General features: G+C 49.1%; 1 protein-coding gene across 1 annotated transcript in view; it reads left to right on the forward strand.

The window, feature by feature from the left end:
- Positions 1–18,628, forward strand: part of FAT2 (FAT atypical cadherin 2) — an 84,272-nt gene that overhangs the window by 10,496 nt on the left and 55,148 nt on the right. The window contains exons 2-3 of the mRNA XM_021076658.2: positions 10,907–14,183; positions 15,799–16,113. Coding sequence (XP_020932317.2) covers positions 10,928–14,183; positions 15,799–16,113 — 3,571 coding nt within the window. The 5' untranslated portion in view covers positions 10,907–10,927. The remainder of the gene's footprint in view (positions 1–10,906; positions 14,184–15,798; positions 16,114–18,628) is intronic.

Consider the following 18,628-nt stretch of genomic DNA (forward strand, 5'->3'; position numbering starts at 1 on the left):
GCATAGTTTTTCCCACTTTACACACTGGCAGTTACACACCTAGTAGTTTTCAAATTGTGCCCCAGGGAGGCTTGGGAATTTCACAGGGATGCTTAAGAAGGTGAAGACAGCAACGAATGGGGATGGGGCTCAGGGCAGCTGCCGGGTTCCAATCCCCTTTCCATAATGATAAGGAGAGTGCTAAACTAATAGCTAGCATTTATTTAGCAGTTGCTAGGCAGGCGCCGTGCATGGTGTGACCCATTTAACACAAATTTTTGAGTCATACCTTCAGAACAACTATCAGAGATGGGTTCAGTTAGTGTATCTCTTTTAGAGATGAGGAAAAACAGAGGCTCAGAGGCTCAGTGAATGATGCAAGGTCACCCCTGCTGGAACTTGATGCCTGTATGTCTGAAAACTCATCCATAGCTCCCGGGAAAAGGCAAAGGGCTTCACTGAATCAAAGGGTGCATGGAACACGGAAGAGTAAGGACATTCTGGCCTCTGCAATCTGTTCTACCCTCTGGAGGGAGCTTTCTGGTCCTCCGGGGGAGTCTATCTCCAGACTTCAGAATACAACCCTCCTCCCTCCCAGAGAGCCACCCCCAAACCCAGGCTTTCAGGACAGCCTCCTCCCATAGAAGGGCCCTCCTGGATCCTGCCTGGCCAGAGGCTGCCACACCAGGAGGAGCTCGTCCAGGCTTCCCCCTGGCTTTCCTACAGGCCGAGCTCCCAATGCGCCCTGATCAGCTCCAGGGCACAAACGCAGACCTCAAGGAGGCGCTCTGTTCCTATTTAGTCTCTGGAGCTTCTATTTGATAAATAGGTTCAATGTCCTGCTGAGCTGGAGCTGGTTTTGATCAGGCAAACCCCTCTGGCCAGGGATCCCTGGAAGAAGTGGGGCAGGATTCACTCTCCCTCCAAGGCCAGTGATCCTGGGATGCTCCCTTGGTTTGGGGAGTTTTCAGCTCTAAATGCAAAGCTCATGGACCTGTACAGGCAACCCCAAGAGGAAGAGACCTCTTGCTCTCTCTGGGTATCAGTGAGTGTTGGGGCGTCCAAAATCAAGTGTCTCCAGCCAGGGGGGAGCCTCAGGGGTGAAGCAGGCCCTGTGTGTGGACAGGAGGCCATCCTGGAGTCTATTTACTTCACAATTTGGAAAGAGATGTGGGTTGAGATGCGTGTCTTTCCTATTGGAAAAATGACTACTCTTTCTAAACAGCAGCTGAAACAGCTTCAGCATCCGGGAGAGCTAGGGGAGGGGGCTGTGGAGCACAGGCCAGGTCTAAAGTGGGCAGCCCCAATTATGCCCTGGGTGAACACACTTTGTTAAACAGAAGCTGGAATCCAGATTTTTGGGAGAAGCTTCCCAATGTTTGTCTCCACTTTGTTAAACAGAAGCTCCACTTTGTTAAACAGAAGCTGGAATCCAGATTTTTGGGAGAAGCTTCCCAATGTTTGTCTGTTAACGACGAATTAAGAAGAAAACCATCAACAGCAAAACAATATATCATAGGTCCAACAAAACTCATTGCAGCTGGACAGCCTGTATGTCACCAGCTGAACACATGGGACGATTGGTTTTGAAGGTTTCAAAGATTAGAGGTCCTCATGTCCCTCTTTCCTTCTGCTCCTTATAGAATCACAAGCCTTTTCTTTGGCCTGAATTGCCCTGGGCCACTGCCCCTACCTTGCCGGAACCCCTCTCTCCTCGCTCCCTCTAGTCTGTCTGCGAGCCCCTCGCTCCTGCCCCAGGGCCTTTGCACTGCCTGTTTCTTCTGCCTTTGCGGCCCTTCCTCTGCTCAAACATCCCGTTGTCATGTAGGATTTCTCCCACTACCCTTTCAAAAACAGCACCCCTTCCATCACCCTCTAACCTCATCTGGTGTCTTACTTTTCATCACCTGATGATAGTATTTTTTTATTTATCATCTCTCTCTCTCTGCCAATAGAATCCAATCCCCACAAGAATAGCAACCTCATCTGTCTTGTTCTCTGTTCTAGAATGCCCTCACAGGATAAGCCCTCAATAAATATTAAATAAATGAATGACTTTGGCGGAGGAGGCCCCGTAACAAAACACTTTCTTATCACCCCCCATTTTGTCCCATCTCTTCCTTAAAGCTCTGGTCCCAAAGCCCTTTGTTTCTTTCAAATGTTCATCAAATGTTCCGAGGGCCCTAGTTACCTTAGCCTTTGTGGGCTCTTCCTCCATGAAAAAAAAATATTGGACAAATTGTATTTCATGACAACGTTGGTACAAAGCCGAAGATATGGGCACGTGGCTCCCACGCTGGACAGCTCAGACACAGGACTTTCCCATCACTCTAGAAAGTTCTGCTGGAGAGTGCGGCTCTGGGGAACCGGCTCCAGCCTCTCCAGCCCTCTCTGAGGCTCTCTTCTTGGAATATGGATTCCCGTTCTGGGCCAGTACTTGAATCTACCACCTATTAGATGTGTGAAGCCAGGCAGAGCCTTCCACTGATCCAAGCTTCAGCATCTCAATAATAAGTATCTTGATAAGGAGGAGGCTGATATAATAGCTCACTGAGAGTACCCTGTGTTGGGTATTTACCGTGCATTGACTCATGCAGCCTTCTCAACAGCTCCATGAGATAGGTGCTGCTCTCATCTCCTTTTCTCTGGGACCAGAGAGGTTAAACCACTGCCCAAAGTCACACAGCTGGTGAAATGGTAGAGCTAGAATTTGAAAGCAGGTCTATTTGACTCCAGAGACCACTTTCTTACTCTTCATTCTATACAACACTGCAGCCCCTCTCCAAAGACCAAGTGAGGAAACACATGCAGATGTGTTTTGAAAATGTGTTGTTACCATACCGATATAAGACAGTATAATTTTTGTCACCCATAATAATAATAATCAGAATAATGATAAAGAAGAGGACCTCAAGTCCCAGCTCCTTTTCACCCGTGCTCTAGGAGAGAACTTCCTTTCGTTGTTTCTCCTTCCCCTAATTCCAGGCTTGGGCAGGGCTGGCTTTAACACACAGCTCTCCCGAGACTGCCTCTCAGTCTGCTGGTGGTTCCCGCTGCTGTGTACCAAGCCATTATTGGCCCTAATAAGGTGTTACAATGGGTCTTTCTTCCCTCTGCTTTAACCTATTATATTATCTGTCTTTCTTCCAGCCCTGGGAAGTAGGTAGGAGTAGCTATTATTACCTCCATTTTACAGACAGGTAAATTGAGGCTCAGAAGAAGTTCTACATCCTTTCCAAGACCACGTGGCCCAGGCAGGGCTCAAGCCACCGGTCCCTCCCCTGCTCGTATCCAGTTCTTTGACTTGTTTTTGTTCCATGAGAAGCCAGCAGTGGCCAGGCTGCAAACTAGCACGTGACTCCAATGTTCATCCAAGTTTCAGGTCTCCCTACCAAGCCCTAAGTTCCAGCTGGCTGAAACCAAGAGAGCTGGTGTTCAAGCCCAGTCCACATCCGAGCGGAAGTCGTAAATGGAAAAATCCCCTTTTGGATCTCATGTTAGAACCCTCTTCCCAACAGGTAGCTCTATTCTGGTCCTGCTTCTTCTCCAAAACTTCAATGGCTCCCTATGACTAAGTAGAAAAATTATTTCCATAGCTAAAGACTTCCTGATGAGCAGGTACCTGGAATGTCAACATTCTTTCTCTTATGGTTTTAATCTGGCTCAAGGGCACAATCCCTCCTAATTCCCCCTCCCTGGCATCACCCTCCCCCACTTTCCAACTTCTGTATAAGCAGAATATATTTAGGATTCTTTCCTGAGAGCCACAGGAGCCGGTCCTGACAGTGAATGCCTGAGAGAGACGGGGAATGGGGGTGGGAGGGTACCCAAATCCACGGTAATTTCACATTCAGAATTTTTTTGGGGGGGAGTGGACATTCTCCTATCCAGAGAATGAATCCAGTGATTCTTTCATGAAAGGCTCTCCAAACTTTAAAAAATATCTTCCCTGGGAGTTCCCTTCGTGGCTCAGTGGTTAACAAGCCCAACGAGGATCATGAGGATGCGGGTTCAATCCCTGGTCTCGCTCAGTGAGTTAAGGATCCAGCATTGCCCTGAGCTGTGGTGTAGGTGACAGATGTGGCTTGGATCCCGCGTTGCTGTGGCTGTGGGGTAGGCCGGCGGCTTTAGCTCTGATTGGACCCCTAGCTTGGGAACTTCCAGATGCTACGGGAGCAGCCCTAAAAAGAAAATAAAAAATCTTCCTGTATTGCTTTTCCCACCCTCACCTCCAGAAAATCCAGGGCACGCAGCTGTAGGAAATCTGCTCTCTGTTATCAGTGCAGCCATCCCCTTCTTGGGTGGCCTTGGTGTGCCGTACCTTAGAAATGGAGCTCAAAGGGCCAATGTGTTTTCTAGGAGGACTGTGTGGCTATTAGCTAAAGTCCATGATGTGCCCAAGAAAAGAGGTGGCACTGGCTAGGAGGGGGGAATGCCATTGCTGATTTGTGTCTGGCTGATGCAGATGGATTTCATCGTCAGAAACAAAGTCTGGCATTTTGAACAAATCTGGTGGGAGCTTCTTTAGTGGAAATTTGTGGCTTTAAATTCCTTCAGGTACACCTGCTTCCCCATAGAACTAAAATGCCTGAGTCCCTGCACATGGGCCATGATGGATGCAGGTGACAGAGGATTAGAATCACAGCACATCCAACTACAGGACTTAGAACATGGGGGCAGGACACAGCACGTTAGAGCTGGAGGGGCTCCTTGCAATCAGCTTCCCAAGAGGGTGATGGACAAGCCTGGCGCAGCGCCCTAGGACTCGAGCCCTGCTTCAATCATGACACTCTGCTTTTACGTATTAATAGGCTGAGTTTCCAGGTACAATTTCATTAGGACAAAAGAGTTTCTACCATGAGACCCATAGAGGGGTCTGAAATCTCAGACCCATTTCCACCCCTTCCTCCAACACACGTACACATCATTCCCAAATGAGGAAGGAAGTCCACAGGGCTTAGATGACTGACTTGACCAACACAACCCAGGGAATGAGTGACTTTAGACCTAGGTCCCCCAAGAGCCAGGTCAGCTTACTACACTGACCACTGAACAGGCTTCAGTGAGTGTGCGACCCTGGTCCTCAGCCAAAGTCCCATAGACCTGCACAGGCTGAACAGTCGTACCCGCATAAGCTGGAAAGGGCTTTAGAGCTCCCTTCGTCTTCCCCAAGGACAAGTATCCACCGAGGGTAGCACTTCCTTCACAGGTGGCCACTCAGAATCCGCTTGGGTTCCTGTAGTGACCGGAGGTCTCCACACTGTGAGATGACCCATCCCAGAATTGCCCCGAGATCACACCCTGAAGGAGGATATCAGAGCACTGCTTCTGCCGGGTGTGCTCAGACTTTTTTCTTTTAATTTTTAAAAAATGATTTTCATTTTTTTCCCCATCATAGCTGGTTTACAGTGTTCTGTCAATTTTCTACTGTACAGCAAGGTGACCCAGTCACACATACGTGTGCACATTCTTTTTCTCACATTATCATGCTCCATCACAAGGGACTAGATATAGTTCCCTGTGCTCTACAGCAGGACCTCATTGCTTACCCATTCCAAAGGCAATAGTTTGCATCTATTAACCCTAAATTCACAGTCCATCCAACTCCCTCCCCCTCCCCCTTGGCAACCACAAGTCACTTCTCCAAGTTCATGATTTTCTTTCTGTGGAGAGGTTCATTTCTGCCATATATTCGATTCCAGATATAAGCAATATCATATGATATTTGTCTTTCTCTTCCTGACTCATTTCACTTAGTATGAGAGTCTCTAGTTCCATCCATGTTGCTGCAAATGGCATTACTTTGTTCTTTTTTATGGCTGAGTAGTATTCCTTTGTGTATATATATACCACATCTTCTAATCCATTCATCTGTCAATGGACATTTAGCTTGTTTCCATGTCTTGGCTATTGTGACTAGTGCTGCAACAAACATATGGGTGCATGTGTCTTTTTCAAGAAAAGTTTTGTCCGGATATATGCCCAAGAGTGGGATTGCGTGTGCTCAGACTTTTAACAAATACAAGGATAAAGACATGGATGTTACCACCACAAAGTTTCCAAACATTAGAATTAAGATTCTGAGCAGCTGGAACAGCGAGCCAAAACACAAGGAGAAATGAATCATGGTCTCATTAAAGTCCTACATCACCGAGTTGTAGAAGATCAGCCTACCAAGCACAGACTGGAGGTGATGTGAAAATACGTCTGAGGGTTTTCATTATCCACACACTCAACAGTCAGGGGTCTGAGCTGGCTGAGAAAAAGTAATAGTACTTGGTAATATTTGTCAAAAATTGGGTCACATATCACATTCAGCATTTATGTACATTAACTCATTTCATTCTCAAAATGGTATTATGAAGTCAGGAAACCAAGGATCAGAGAAGGTAAGCCACTTGCCCAAAGTCACACAGCTGGGAACCACCTTCTGCTGCCCTCCCCATGCATGAAATGGGGTTGGGAGTTACAAGGAGACAGACTTTGCTTCGCACGTATATCCTAAAGGGGTCCGTTCATGAACCCCCACATCTGCACCTGCTCGCACAAGCCTTATAGCTACCAGTTTATTTATTTACATCATGTTCCTTCTGTCAAGCAGGCACACACGATTTGCGTACCCACACAATCATTCAGAAGTGCTTTGTGTGTCTGTATGCTCTCTTGCAAATGTGCACATTCACCCACATGCAGATTTCTCTCTGTGTCTGGGGAGCCAAGGGCATGAGGCCCCACCCCAGACAAGCGCCTGCTCGCAGCTTCCCAGCAGAGCCTGTAGCTGGGCCAGCAAGCTTGGACTCGATCAGGGACCAGTGGCTTCCTTCTCTGCTGGGGCGCAGGCTGGACCTTCTCTGGGGGCGTTCAGTGGACCCCACCCTCGCCCCCACCTCAGGCGGTGATGCTGCCCTGGCTTTGAGACTAATAAGAACTAATATTTATTGAGTGTTTTCCTATGGGCCAGGCACTGTGCTAAGCATATTAGTGTATGTGATCTTATTGCATCTTCATAAAACCCCAGGAAAGCAGTACTCTTAACAGCCCCATCTTACAGATGAGAGAACTGAGGTTCAGAGAGGTTAACTTCCCTAAGGTTATACAGTTAGCAAGTGGGGGCGCTGGGCTCAAACACAAACAGCTGGATTTACAAGTGAGCAGTTTCTCTCTCTGGCAGCAGGTTTGGGAGGAAAGAACCTGGCTCTGGTCCTTACCCTGTGACTCTGGGCAAGTCCCCTTCTGTCTGGGGGACTTCATTATCCAGCTTCAAAAAGGAAGAGGTGATCACTAAAGATTCTTGCAGTTTTTACCCCATCATTGTTTTTCCTAAGTCCAGCTCCTTCCATTTTTTCAACTAGTATTTACTGAGCTTGGTTACGTACCAGGCACTGATCTAGGCCCTGGGAATTCATGCCTGAAGAAGGTACACAAACCTCCCGTCTTCATGGGGCCCAGTGTCTAGTCCAGGAGACAGTAAACAAGTAAACAAGAACATCCTGGGAGGTGACAAGTGCCGTGGAGAAAAACCAGGTGGTGTGATACTGAAGAGTGTTGGGAAGGGGGCTACATCAGCCTGGGGGTTAGAGGAGGTGACGTGAGAGCTGAGAAATAGATAATAAAAAGGAGCCAGCCATGGGAGAATCTTAAGTGGAGGGAAACAGTAAGTGCAAAGGCCCTGAGGCAGATCCCAGCATGGTGCATTTGCAGAGGAGAAAGAAGGCCCTTGCTGCTGCAGCTTGGTGAACAATGAGGAGAGTGTTGGGAGGTATCATTGGAGGAACTGGTCAGGCCAAGGTAAGGAGTTTAGATTTTCATCTAGATGCCACAGGAAGCCACTGGAAAATTTTAAGCAGGGAAGTGATAGGAACTGATGTATGTTTTCAGAAGATGTTTCAAAGTACTGGTCCTAGGTGCTATGGGCGGGGAGGGGAGCCCAGGAGCCCAACCTGCCGCTGCAGCCTGCAAGCCTGGTCACCTGCCCAGGCATGGTGCCAGAAACGAAAGGCAGACACTGGGCCGTCACTCAGCAAACCATGTGCCAGGTCTGTGGGTCCCACAGCTTGCACACAGCCATGGCACCAAACTCCCACTCAAGGGCACATTCCCCTTGCATCCTACCCCTCCAGAGAGACCCCACCCCTGCTCCCTTCCCTGTAACTCAACTTAATGACTCCTGCTCAGCAAGGTGCCCCTGCAGCTGCCGAGTAAGGTGTCCTGTCGGAACCTGCCCTCCACGGGTGCTGATCTGGTGAACAGGAAGCTTTTGGCAAAGTGGGGCAGGCAGAGATGGGAGGCTGCATGCACCCTGGGCTCACTGGGCCATGGAGTGAGTGGACCCAGGACTGGGGTAAGCACTTATACCCACCCTCCGGGGCTTCAACTTCAAAAGCAATGGCATCCAGGGGGAAGGGGTGGGGTCCGAATGACTCAGGAGTCCCCTCCCGCTTGCAGGGGACTCTGTCAGGGATGGATGAATGTGGCTTTTGCCTGTGGCCAGGGTCTCTCACGGGCTGCAACATTAAGCAAGCGGTGAGAGCAAGAGGGCAGAAGCGGTGGAGAATAGATGTCTTTTTTTGCCTCTGGTTTTAGCATGCCATGTGTAGAATCTGCCTCCAACCTGCCCTCTCTTTTCTGGGGGGTGCCACCAACAGGATCTCAAGTGAGGGATGGTGGTAGGGAGGCGGCAAGGATGGGGCATATTAAAATTCTTTTCTGTTGCAGGCTTCCAGATCCTAAGTTAGGCTGATTTCTCCATTTCTGCCTCCTTCCCATGTTGGGATCAGCCCACAATGTCTTTTTTTTTTTTTTTTTTTTCCCAAGTGCCACACTTGTGGCATCTGGAAGTTCCCAAGCTAGGCGTCTAATCAAAGCTATTGCTGCCCGTCTACACCACAGCCACAGCAGTACCAGATCCAAGCCACATCTTCGACCTACACCATAGCTCACAGCAACGCCGATCCTTAACCCACTGAGCGAGGCCAGGCATCGAACCTGCATCCTCGAGGACCCTAGCTGGATTCTTAATCCGCTGCGCCACAACGGGAACTCTGACCCACAAGGTCTTAAAGACCCTGCATGTGGTTTTCTCAGGACTCTGGAAAGACAAGGATCCCAGCCTCTCCTTTTCCCCTGTGCCCTGCATGTTTAACTCTTCCCTGCCTTTGAAGAGCAAGGAGACTGGAAAAACGAGTCTTGCCTGTTTCCTCCAGGAGCACTTGGCACATCTGGCTGATAGCCATGAACTCCGAGGAGCCAAGATACCCATGGGCAGGCCCAGCACCAGCCTGGTTTTTGCAGGCTCACACACTGCTTCCAGAAGACTCAGTCTGGTGACCAAACTCTGCCCTCCTCCATCCCCCTCCCTGTCCCGGGCCCTGATAAGTCTCACATTTTGACCTAGGATGGAGTTTGGGGATGCACCAATGGCAAGGGAGAGAATGGGGACAACAGGAGGTCTCAGAAGGTAAAGCATTCACTCACTCAGTTCAACAGTTGCCAGGGGCTAGTTCTTACCTGGCCGCCCACCGAGTGACTTAAAGCAACCCCCCCCCCCGGCCCCGCCCCAGGGCTCTATTTCCCCATCGCTGCAGCTGCTGCATGAGGAACAGGGTCCAAATTCCATCATTTCTTGGGAGTTCCCATCATGGCTCAGTGGTTAAGAATCCGACTAGGAACCATGAGGTTGCAGGTTCGATCCCTGGCCTTGCTCAGTGGGTTAACGATCCGGCGTTGCCGTGAGCTGTGGTGTAGGTTGCAGACGTGGCTCGGATCCCGCATTGCTGTGGCTCTGGCATAGGCCAGTGGCTACGGCTCTGATTCGACCCCTAGCCTGGGAACCACCATATGCCGTGGGAGCAGCCCAGGAAATGGCAAAAAAGACAAAAACAAAACAAAACAAAAAACAAACAAATTCCATCATTTCTTGGGTCCACTTCAGCTCTGACACTCCAGGAATCAAGACATGTTCTCTGTTCAGGGTTACAAGATAGTCAGAATCAGGCCTTGTCCAAAGGAACTTGTGATGGGACAGGGGCAGTAAAGAGAGAAGCAGTCCTGGCCTGTGATGCAAGGCGCTCCACATCTATTTCTTGCTTTGTTTCTGTCTAGCTGTAAGGCCCTGGGAAGTTCCCTTCCCTTTATGGAACTTAGATGCCTATTACTAATCCTAGCTAATATTATGTTAAAATTTACTATGTACCAGGCACTCTGCTAGGTCATTTTCCTTTGTTATTTCCACAATCCAATGAAGACATAACATCCTCATTGCTATTCTATGGTAGAGGAAAGTGAGTCCTACAGAGGTGAAATAACCTGCCCAGAAAGTCACCCAGCTAGGAAGTGGTGGCGCCAGGCCTGACAGCCAAGCAGCCTGATGCCAAGCCTGTGATCTTGGTCCCTTTGCTTTTCTGCAGCCTCTGTAGGTACAGACTCAGCTGAGTTTGACTGGAGCTCAGCCCTGATGGAGGGGGTCTCACGGGAAGTACTTAGGGCCAGTACTTAGTGCCAGACTGCTAAGCTTGGGTACCTGGTCAGAATGATTTCACCATCACTGACGAGCCACTGAAGGTTTTGGGAAAAGGAGGGAAGTGGTACGGATTGTGTTGTATCTGCTGGATGTCCTTGAGAAAGCCCTTGAACTAGACTGTTACCCTTCAAACACAAGGTTTCGCAGTCTTGGCAATGTCGACTTTGCTGTGTGTGTATGCAGGCGGGGTTGGGGATGGGTCCTATCCTGTGCATCATAGGATGTTTCGCAGCAGCCCTCTCCTCCACAGACTAAATGCTAGTAGCATCTCCTATACAAGCTGGGGTAGCCAAATATAACTTCAGACATTGCCAAATGTCCCCTGAGGGGCAAAACCACCCCACTTGAAGAACTTCAGCAATCGGAACCACTTCTTTCCTAACTCGTACCCTTTCTTTTTCTGCCCAGGGCTTCGGCAGTTTCTCCATCATGATTATTGCCTTGTTGGGTTTTGCCATTTTCATGCTTCACTGTACAACTTGTGAGAAACCCCTAGAAGGGATTATCTCCTCCTCAGCCTGGCGCTTCACACACCCCCTTTATAATGTGACCATCTATGAAAACTCTGCTCCCAAGACCTACGTGGAAAGCTCTGAGAAGATGGGCATCTACCTTGCAGATCCCCAGTGGGCAGTGCGGTACCGGATCATCTCTGGAGATGTGGCCAATGTGTTTAAAACCGAGGAGTATGTGGTGGGCAACTTCTGCTTTCTGAGGATAAGGACAAAGAACAGCAACACGGCCCTTCTGAACAGGGAGGTGCGAGATAGCTACAGCCTCATCATCCAAGCCACAGAGAAGACCTTGGAGTTCAAAGCGTTGACCCACGTGGTGGTCCACATCCTGGACCAGAATGACCTGAAGCCCCTCTTCTCCCCGCCCTCATACCGAGTAACCATCTCTGAGGACATGCCCCTCAAAAGCCCCATCTGCAAGGTGAGCGCCACGGACGCTGACCTGGGCCAGAACGCTGGGTTCTATTACGCCTTTAACACAAGGTCGGAAATGTTTGCCATCCATCCCACCAGCGGGGTGGTCACCTTGGCTGGGAAGCTCAACGTCACCTGGCGAGGGAAGTACGAGCTTCAGGTGCTGGCTGTGGACCGCATGCGGAAGATCTCAGAGGGCAATGGATTTGGCAATTTGGCTGCACTCGTCATCCACGTGGAGCCTGCCCTCAGGAGGCCCTTGGCCATTGCCTCGGTGATCTTGGCTGCCCCCGACAGCAGTGAGGATGCCACCTATGCCACTGTGGTGGTAGATGCCAGCAGCTCAGGTGTTGATGTGGACTCCCTGGAAATTGTTGGTGGTGACCCTGGAAAGAACTTCAAAGCCATCAAGTCTTATGCCCGTAGCAGTGAATTCAGTTTGGTTTCCGTCAAAGACATCAACTGGATAGAACACCTTCATGGATTCAACCTCAGTCTGCAGGCCAGGGGTGGGAGCAGACCCTTTTATTCGCAGATCAGGGGTTTTCACCTACCCCCCTCCAAACTGGCTTCCCTCAAATTTGAGCAGGCCATTTACAGAGTGCAGCTTAGTGAGTGTTCCCCTCCTGGTGTCCGAGTGGTGATGGTGAAAGTGACCCAAGCCCTCGCCAACCTGAAGTATGTCCTAAAGCCATCCTCAGAGGGTGCAGGGTTTAAGCTGAATGCCCGAACGGGGCTGATCACCACCACCAAGCTCGTGGACTTCCATGACCGGGCCCACTACCAGCTCGAAATCAGAACCTCACCCAGCCTGGCCTCCACCACTGTGGTCATTGACATCATGGACTGTAACAACCACGCGCCCATGTTCAGCAAGTCCTCCTATGAGAGCACCTTTGATGAGAACATCCCTCCAGGTACCAGCGTTTTGACCATTACCGCCACAGACAAGGATCACGGGGAGAATGGCTATGTCACCTACTCCATCACTCGCCCAAGTGCTGTGCCCTTTTCTATCGACCCTTACCTGGGAATCATCTCCACCTCCAAACCCATGGACTATGAGCTCATGAATAGGATTTATACCTTCCGGGTACGGGCATCAGATTGGGGATCCCCATTTCGCCGGGAAAAAGAAGTGTCTGTTTCTCTTAGGCTCAAGAACTTGAATGACAACAAGCCTATGTTTGAGGAAGTCAACTGCAGTGGGTCTATCCACAAAGACTGGCCAGTAGGAAAAGCAGTAATGACTGTGTCAGCTATAGATATGGATGAGCTTCAGAACCTGAAATATGAGTTTGTGTCAGGCAATGAACTAGACTATTTCGATCTAAACCATTTCTCTGGAGTGATATCCCTCAAACGCCCTTTTAGGAACCATACGACTGGTCAACCCATCAACTATTCCCTGAAAATTACAGCCTCGGATGGGAAAAACTATGCCTCGCCCATGACTTTGAATGTTACTATAGTGAAGGACCCTCGTTTTGAAGTCCCCATAAAGTGTGACAAAACAGGGGTGTTGACACATTTCACAAAGACCATCCTGCATTCTGTCGGGCTTCAGAATCAGGAGTCCAATGACGAGGATTTCACTTCATTAAGTGCATATCAGATCAATCATCATACCCCCCAGTTTGAGGACCACTTCCCACAGTCCATTGACATCCTTGAGAGTGCTCCTCTCAACACCCCCCTGGCCCGCCTGGCAGCCACAGACCCCGATGCTGGCTTTAATGGCAAACTGGTCTATGTGATTGCAGATGGCAATGAAGAGGGCTGCTTTGACATTGGGCTGGAGTCGGGGCTACTCACTGTAGCTTCCCCCTTAGACTACGAAGCCACCAGTTTCTACATCCTCAATGTAACAGTATATGACCTGGGCACTCCCCAGAAGTCTTCCTGGAAGGTGCTGACAGTGAATGTGGAGGACTGGAATGATAATGCACCCAGATTTCCTCCTGGTGGGTACCAGGTAACCGTCTCGGAGGACACAGACGTTGGAACCACAGTTGCACAGCTGAAAGCTAAAGATGCTGACTCTGAGGACAATGGGAGGGTTCGCTACACCCTGCTAAGTCCCACAGAGGAGTTCTCCCTCCATCCCCTCACTGGGGAACTGGTTGTCACGGGACACCTGGACCGGGAATCAGAATCTCAGTATATACTCAAGGTGGAAGCCAGAGATCAGCCTAGGAAGGGCCACCAGCTCTTCTCTGTCACTGACCTGATAGTCACATTGGAAGATGCCAATGACAACTCTCCCCAGTGCATCACAGAACTCCGCAGGCTGAAGGTCCCAGAGGATCTGCCCCCAGGGACGATCCTAACATTTCTGGATGCCTCTGATCCGGACCTGGGCCCTGCGGGAGAAGTGCAATACGTCCTGTTGGATGATGCCCATGGGACCTTCCACGTGAACCCGATGACTGGGGCACTCAGTCTGGAGAGAGAGCTGGACTTTGAGAGGCGGGCTGGGTATAATCTGAGCCTGTGGGCCAGTGACAGTGGGAGACCCATAGCCCGCAGGACCCTCTGCCACGTGGAGGTGATCGTCCTGGATGTGAATGAGAATCTCCATCCTCCCCGCTTTGCCTCCTTTGTGCACCAGGGCCAGGTGCAGGAGAACAGCCCCTCGGGGACCTCGGTGATGGTAGTGGCTGCTCAGGATGATGACAGTGGCTTGGATGGGGAGCTCCAGTACTTCCTGCGGGCTGGCACCAGCCTTTCAGCCTTTAGCATCCACCAAGACACAGGTACTGGGAGAGGGATAGGACGGGAGCGCCAGGCACTGGGAAAGGACAGGCCTCAGGGAAATCAGGGACTGTCCTGAAGGAAGTCAGGCTGTGGGCTAAAGACAACAATCAGTGGGACACTCCTTGCTGTCCCTTTTATTTTTAATTTAGCATTGTATTTGTGTGTGTGTGTGTCTGTGTGTTTCCTTTTAAATTGAATCAGCCATCTCACACACACGTATATACACACACGCAAACATATAGTACATATACACGCTTATAAAAATTATATATTGTGGTTATAACATTTTAATATAAAATTTTTAGATGAACGTTTCTCTGTGTCCCATCTCCCCACATATACTCTCTATAACCGTCTGGTCTGTAACCGTCTAAATTTTTCTCATTGCATCTGATATGTTATCACTTTTCATTTTATTATTATGAAAAACATAATACAATAGATGCTAATTCTGAAACTTACTTTTTTGCACACAGTGTAACACCAGGAAATCTTATATGTCAGTACATATAAATCTTTTTTCATTTTTAATGGCTGCATTTGTTCGTATACATTTACTTCATACAATGAATTGCTCTAGAAAAAACTCTTAAAAATGCAGCTTTTCTATCAAAGGATAACAGATATTTTCAATGTTAATAGCTATTTCCAACTTGTCCTCCAAAAAGGTGGCATCAACTTATTTATTCCTTCGTAGCTCCATAGAAAATAAATGCAATTCAGCAAACACTGAGCACTCTCTACTTATGAGGTTCAGAGCAGGCACCTCGGGGGAGATGCTGGATGAAGAAGAATAGGTCATTCTCCTTGAGGAATTTACAAGTGGATGGAGGATTAATTTCCCGGGTAAAGGGCAGAAGAATGTGGTAGAAAGAGGATTTGACTGAGAGTCAAGTCTAGGTCCAGGTCTTGCACTTACTTGCTACATGCTCTTGGTCAAGTCATGCTTTCTCTGGGCTTCAGTTTCTCCATCTATCAAAGGAACAAGGTTCCTTCAGCTCTGAGACGCTATGGCTGCGAGTACAGGCCCTGCTTTCTCACTTGGGTCCTTCCAGCTGACTGCGACCCATGAGAACTTAAGGTGCAAGTCTCTTTTGCTCATTCTTGGACCCTTGACTTCTAGAATGGTACTGGCCCCACAATAAGCAATCTGTGGAATGAGTGAATGAATGAATGAAGCTAAGGCTCTAAAATCATGAAGATGATGGAAAGGGGAAGAGCAATTTATTCATCAAATCCCTAATCCTTGAGTTGGTATTTATAAGGACTTGAAGCTTAAAGGAACCAACAGAGCCAAGTTTGAGGACATCCCACTGGACATGGGCTGAAGTAGTCAGGACAAAGTAGGTCAGGTCCCACTGTCTCCGGGAAACCCTGTGTAGTCATGGGCCTATCCTAGCAGAGAAAGGCTCTGAGAGGTTCTATAATAAGGCTGTGAATTCTCCTGTGTTAAACTCAGGAGCTCCCCTACCATATGGGCCACGGTTCCCTTCTCTCATGGAACACCTATTAATTTTATTTCCACAGTGGAGCTTGGGCACTGTTGGGTTAAGTGATTTCGAAAGCTACTTTGAGCTCTAAAATATGTGGAGTTTGGTGATCACCTGTTTCTAGGGATGATTCAGACTCTGGCACCCCTGGACCGAGAATTCATGTCCTGCTACTGGCTGACAGTCCAGGCAGTGGACAGGGGTTCCGTACCCCTCTCTTCTGTAACGGAGGTCTACATCGAGGTTACGGATGTCAACGACAACCCACCCCAGATGTCCAGGCCCGTGTTCTACCCCTCTGTCCGGGAGGATGCCCCCCTGCACACCTCTGTGCTTCAGCTGGACGCTCGGGACCCAGACTCCAGCTCCAAGGGGAAGCTGACCTTCAACATCACCAGTGGCAACCAGATGGGAGTCTTTGCTATTCATCCTCTCACAGGTAAGGATCTCAGAAAGCCGAGTGAATAGGATTCTCTGTAACAGTCCTTCTCAAAGTGCAGCCCCATGATACTCACGTATGAATGTGGTAGAAATTCAGTTCTCCGGCCCCGTCTCAGAACTACGGAATCAGAACTCAGGGTGGGGCCCAGAAATCTGTAGTTTTCATTTCATTTCATTTCATTTGCTTTTTAAGGCCACACCCACAGCATATGGAGGTTCCCAGGCTATGGATCGAATTAGAACTACACCTGCCGGCCTATACCACAGCCACAGCAACGTGGGATCCGAGCCGCGTCTGTGACCTACACCATACCTCACAGCAACGCCAGATCCTTAACCCACTGAACGAGGCCAGAGATCGAACCCGCATCCTCATGGTTCCTGGTTGGATTCGTTTCCACTGCGCCACTATGGGAATTCCTATTTTATTTTATTTTTTTGGCTGCTCCTGCAGGACATGGAAGTTCCCGGGCTAGGGACCGAACTTTCTCCACAGTGGTAACCCAAGCCACAGCAGTGAGACCAGGTCCTTAACCTACTGAGCCACCAGGGAACTCCCCATAAATCCGTATTTTAATAAAATATCTAGGGACTCTGATGTCTGCTAAGTTTGAGAACCATTGTTCTACAAAGTCCATCTTTAATGTCGACTTTCTTTCCTTGGGGCCGGGGGAAGCTAGGCAGGTTCCCTGAGATGTCAAGCACCAAGTGCTCCCAACTGACTCCTCTCACCCCCGCCCCGGAGCCACAGGCCACAGGTTCAATCTCTTAACTCTAGTTCCAAACTGATCTCAAGCCTGCCCCTGGAGTGGTGGTGACTGAATCCACTTGGGAGGAGTCATCATCTCACAGAGACTATCCTTGGCCCGAGGCCACCTTGGATGGTTCAGAGGAATCCAGTGGTCACCAACTTGCAGCTGGGAGCCAGAAGTAGCCCACAAATGTGCTCTGTTTGGCCTGCACCAGCTTTCAACAATGGTTTTTCAAGTTGTTGTCAACATTTAAAAATTAGGACATTTTGCAAAACATTCCAGATTTCTGCTTGTTCTTAAAAGAACTAGAAGATCTGGTCATACTGACTGCACATCTCATAGGCCCACAACTGCCCAGGGCTGACAGCAGCTCTGTGTGTACAGCAGATGTGTCCTCTGTCACAAAATCCCCTCACTCACTCCCTACAGTTTTTTTTGGGGGGGGTCTTTTTAGGGCCACACCTGCAGAATATGGAGGTTCCCAGGCTAGGGGTTGAATCAGAGCTGTAGCTGCCAGCCTACGCCACAGCAACACCAGATCCCAGCTGTATCTGTGACCTACCCTATAGCTCACAGCAACACGGGATCCTTAACCCACTGAGCAAGGCCAGGGATCAAACTTGCGTTCTCATGGATGCTAGTCAGATTCCTTTCTGCTGAGCTACGATGGGAACTAGAATTTTTTTATTAGCATGAACATTTGAAAAGAAAATAATAAATCATCAGTGATACCCGCTCCCTGACCCAGCCTACCTCTCTTATCCCCACATTAGCTTGTCCTGTTTCCACACCTGGATACGTTGGATGGTTTCCCTAGGCCCTAAAAATAGAGCCAGACCCTGCATGTCCCACCAACTTGCGCCCAACCAGGCCCCTGCTGACCTGGCTTTGTCTTGTCTCTCTTCCTCTATCATCCTCTGGTTCCCGCTGCATGGCCTGCCTCAGTCTATGCCCTTTCCTGGCGCAGGGCCTTTGCACATGCTATTGCTTTTGCAAGGAGTTGCCTCTCCTCCCCCTTTTCAGGCGAACTCCTGCTCTTCTTCCAGATCTTGGCTCAGCTGTTCTCCACTTAGAGAAGTTTTTCCTGACATTATCATACATCTCCCAGCTGCAGCTACGTTTTTCAAAAACAGCAATTGCAGGGAATGCTATGTTCACGTGTGCGATGGTTTCATTAATTATCCATGTCCTTCTCTAGACCTCAAAGGTTTTCCAGAAAAGGAACTCGATGGTTTTTGCCCACTCGGATATCTTCAGGGCCCAGCACAGAGTAGGCCATAAGTAAACAATTGGGAAATGAATGAATGAGACTTGCCAGTATCCATGATCTTTCATTAAGCCCAAGACTCATTTATTCAGCAAATGTTTAGTGCCTTTATAAGGCATTCAAACTACTGTGCTGTGCAAAGATGAAAAGATAAATAAGACACAATTTCAGGCCTTGAGGAGAACATGAAGATCCATCGGGAACAAGAAGATCTGGATATTAAAAAAAAAAAAAACCCTATAGAACCAGTATAAAAGAGTACAACATGGTAAAATATGAGTTGATGTGATGCTGTGACCATTGAGAAGAGACAGGAAGCTGGTCAGTGTGGTGGACCAGCCACAGCTTCAGGGAACAGGGGGCACTTATGCTGAGCTGAAGGATGGGGGGTGATGTGACAGGCAGCAGTCTGAGAGGGCACCTGGGCCAGGACAGTGACAGGAGCAATAGCCAGGAGGGAAGAAGACCCAGGGCTTGTTGAAGAGGGAGCATTT

The sequence above is a fragment of the Sus scrofa genome, chromosome 16 (assembly GCF_054392235.1).
Source record: "Sus scrofa isolate SSC_HxYL_T2T_F1_AM1 chromosome 16, Sscrofa_HxYL_maternal_Yorkshire_Landrace_v2.0, whole genome shotgun sequence".
NCBI classification, from domain to species: Eukaryota; Metazoa; Chordata; class Mammalia; order Artiodactyla; family Suidae; genus Sus; species Sus scrofa.